The sequence below is a fragment of the Alexandromys fortis genome, unplaced genomic scaffold (assembly GCF_014885135.2).
Source record: "Alexandromys fortis isolate MF-2015 unplaced genomic scaffold, M_Fortis_MF-2015_v1.1 scaffold_166, whole genome shotgun sequence".
Classification (NCBI taxonomy): Eukaryota; Metazoa; Chordata; class Mammalia; order Rodentia; family Cricetidae; genus Alexandromys; species Alexandromys fortis.
Window position 1 is genome coordinate 2,799,971 of NW_026068102.1, and position 1,953 is coordinate 2,801,923.

At 36.2% G+C, this 1,953-nt stretch overlaps 1 protein-coding gene across 2 annotated transcripts in view; it reads right to left on the minus strand.

Annotated features, from left to right (window-relative positions):
* Positions 1–1,953, minus strand: part of LOC126489580 (lysine-specific demethylase 4C) — a 181,075-nt gene that overhangs the window by 42,486 nt on the left and 136,636 nt on the right. For both annotated transcript variants that reach the window (XM_050123921.1, XM_050123922.1), the window contains exon 17: positions 594–702. In XM_050123921.1, coding sequence (XP_049979878.1) covers positions 594–702 — 109 coding nt within the window. The remainder of the gene's footprint in view (positions 1–593; positions 703–1,953) is intronic.

The window sequence follows — 1,953 nt, forward strand, 5'->3', positions numbered from 1 at the left end:
GAGGGGGGCGGGGGGAGGTTGTTTGAGGTAGGGAATGGGGGTGGGGAAAAACCAAACACTGGCGGCCCGAGTTCCTCAGGCCAGTTGGTCTCAGGCCACATGGATGCCAGGAAGAGAGAAGTCTGAGAAAAGTGTTACTTTTATTAATATCAAAATTCATACATAATGACTACAAAATTGAACAAGGAATCTGGGTAGAGTCTCCAGTTGCTCCATTGATCCTACTGGGGGTCCAGCTCTCCTCACAGCTGCCTTAATCTTCCTTACATTGGGTAACAAATCTCCAGAGAATACCACGCCCACTGGGCCAAGCTTCCCCATACAACTGCCTATTTGATTGAATTCCCACAACACATATCAATCTAGGAAATGTATTAATCCCTTTCCCATATTGCAAATAGAAAATGATGGCAGTTATAGAGATTTACAATATACCAGGAAACAATCTGAGTGTAAATATATTCAGGAAAGAAGAAAATACAGGTGGAATAAAATGAAGCTATTAGATTTATTATCTTGGAAACAACAGAACAATTCAGGATTTGAAATTAACATTAATGTATGAAGTAAAAAAAAAAGTCTTTAACACTCACCAATTTTAGCCTCTGTAAAGGTATTCTGCTTACATCTATTTGTGTCCTTTCTGGGACATTAGTAAATCGAACTTCTGGAACTGCAACAGCACATATGACATGGGCCCACCTAAAAGAAAGGAGACATTAAAGATAAGCAAGCTTCCTAAACTTGCAGACTGGTGGTTATAATTTGGTGTACAGAAGAAATGAAGCCAAAAACTTAATCCTATTATAAAATCCCAAAGAAGTTGTGGATTTTAAACCTCTTCAATGACAAGTAGATTTATTTAGCACATCTGCCTAATACTCTGACATCAGTAACTAGTAAACGGGGATGGAGAGATGGTTAGTAATTCTTGAAATGGACTTTGGCAGATCCCAGCACCCACATGGCTGCTTATAATTGCCTGAAACTCTAGTAATGGAAGATGAGATATCTTTTCTGCATTTTTTGAGCTGAATGCACACTAAGGCACAGACACATATACAAAACTGAACAGGTAAAGTCCTATAACATAGTTTTATATATTCAAAATACTGAAATGTAGGTTTTTGTTATCATTTGATACTACACATGTAATATATTTAGGATAATATGTGACAAAAGAGTAAAAGTTTAGTTAACTACAAATTATGTTTTCATATAATACATGATATATGCCATATGTTCTGAGGCAAATGACTTGAAATATAAATATTTCCTATACAAATTAAAACTAGTTAAGTATTTAAATAATTTTCCTCATTGCAGTATTACCAAAGGAATCTATAGCTAAGAGAAATAATGAAATGTAGTTTGTTTCCTGATCTCCTACTTAAAACACTTGTGCATCCTTTCACATTCTAAATTTGCATGAATTTGTTATTAGTATTATTCAGTATCTTGTATTATTCCTCCAAGTAAATATAAGGACTTAAGAGGTTCAGCGATCATGAAGATTTGTATTATCAAATATATCAACCCATATTTAATCCAAAGCTTCTTTGTTTTGTTTTGTTTTCCAAGACAAGTCCTGGCTGCCCTGGAGTTCAGTGTGTGTGTATATATATACATACACATACATATATCAAGCTGGCTTCAAACTCACAAAGAGGTGCACACCTGCCTCTGACGCCTAAGTGTGGGGATTAAAGGACTGCACCATTAGATGTGGCTTAGCCAAAGCTTATTTACTCCACTTAATAAATGGCACACTTTGTCCTAAGACCACAGGAAGAAAGGTCAGCCATTAACCCTACCAGAGTATTTTTCTACAGTTAAATTAAAATAGCATACTAGAAAAAAATACTATTAAAAAGACAATTTCTCGCCCACTAGCCTGCCTGCAGCTAGCTAGGTAGGTCCTTTGTTTACGAGACACCTAAGCAGCAAGGAGAT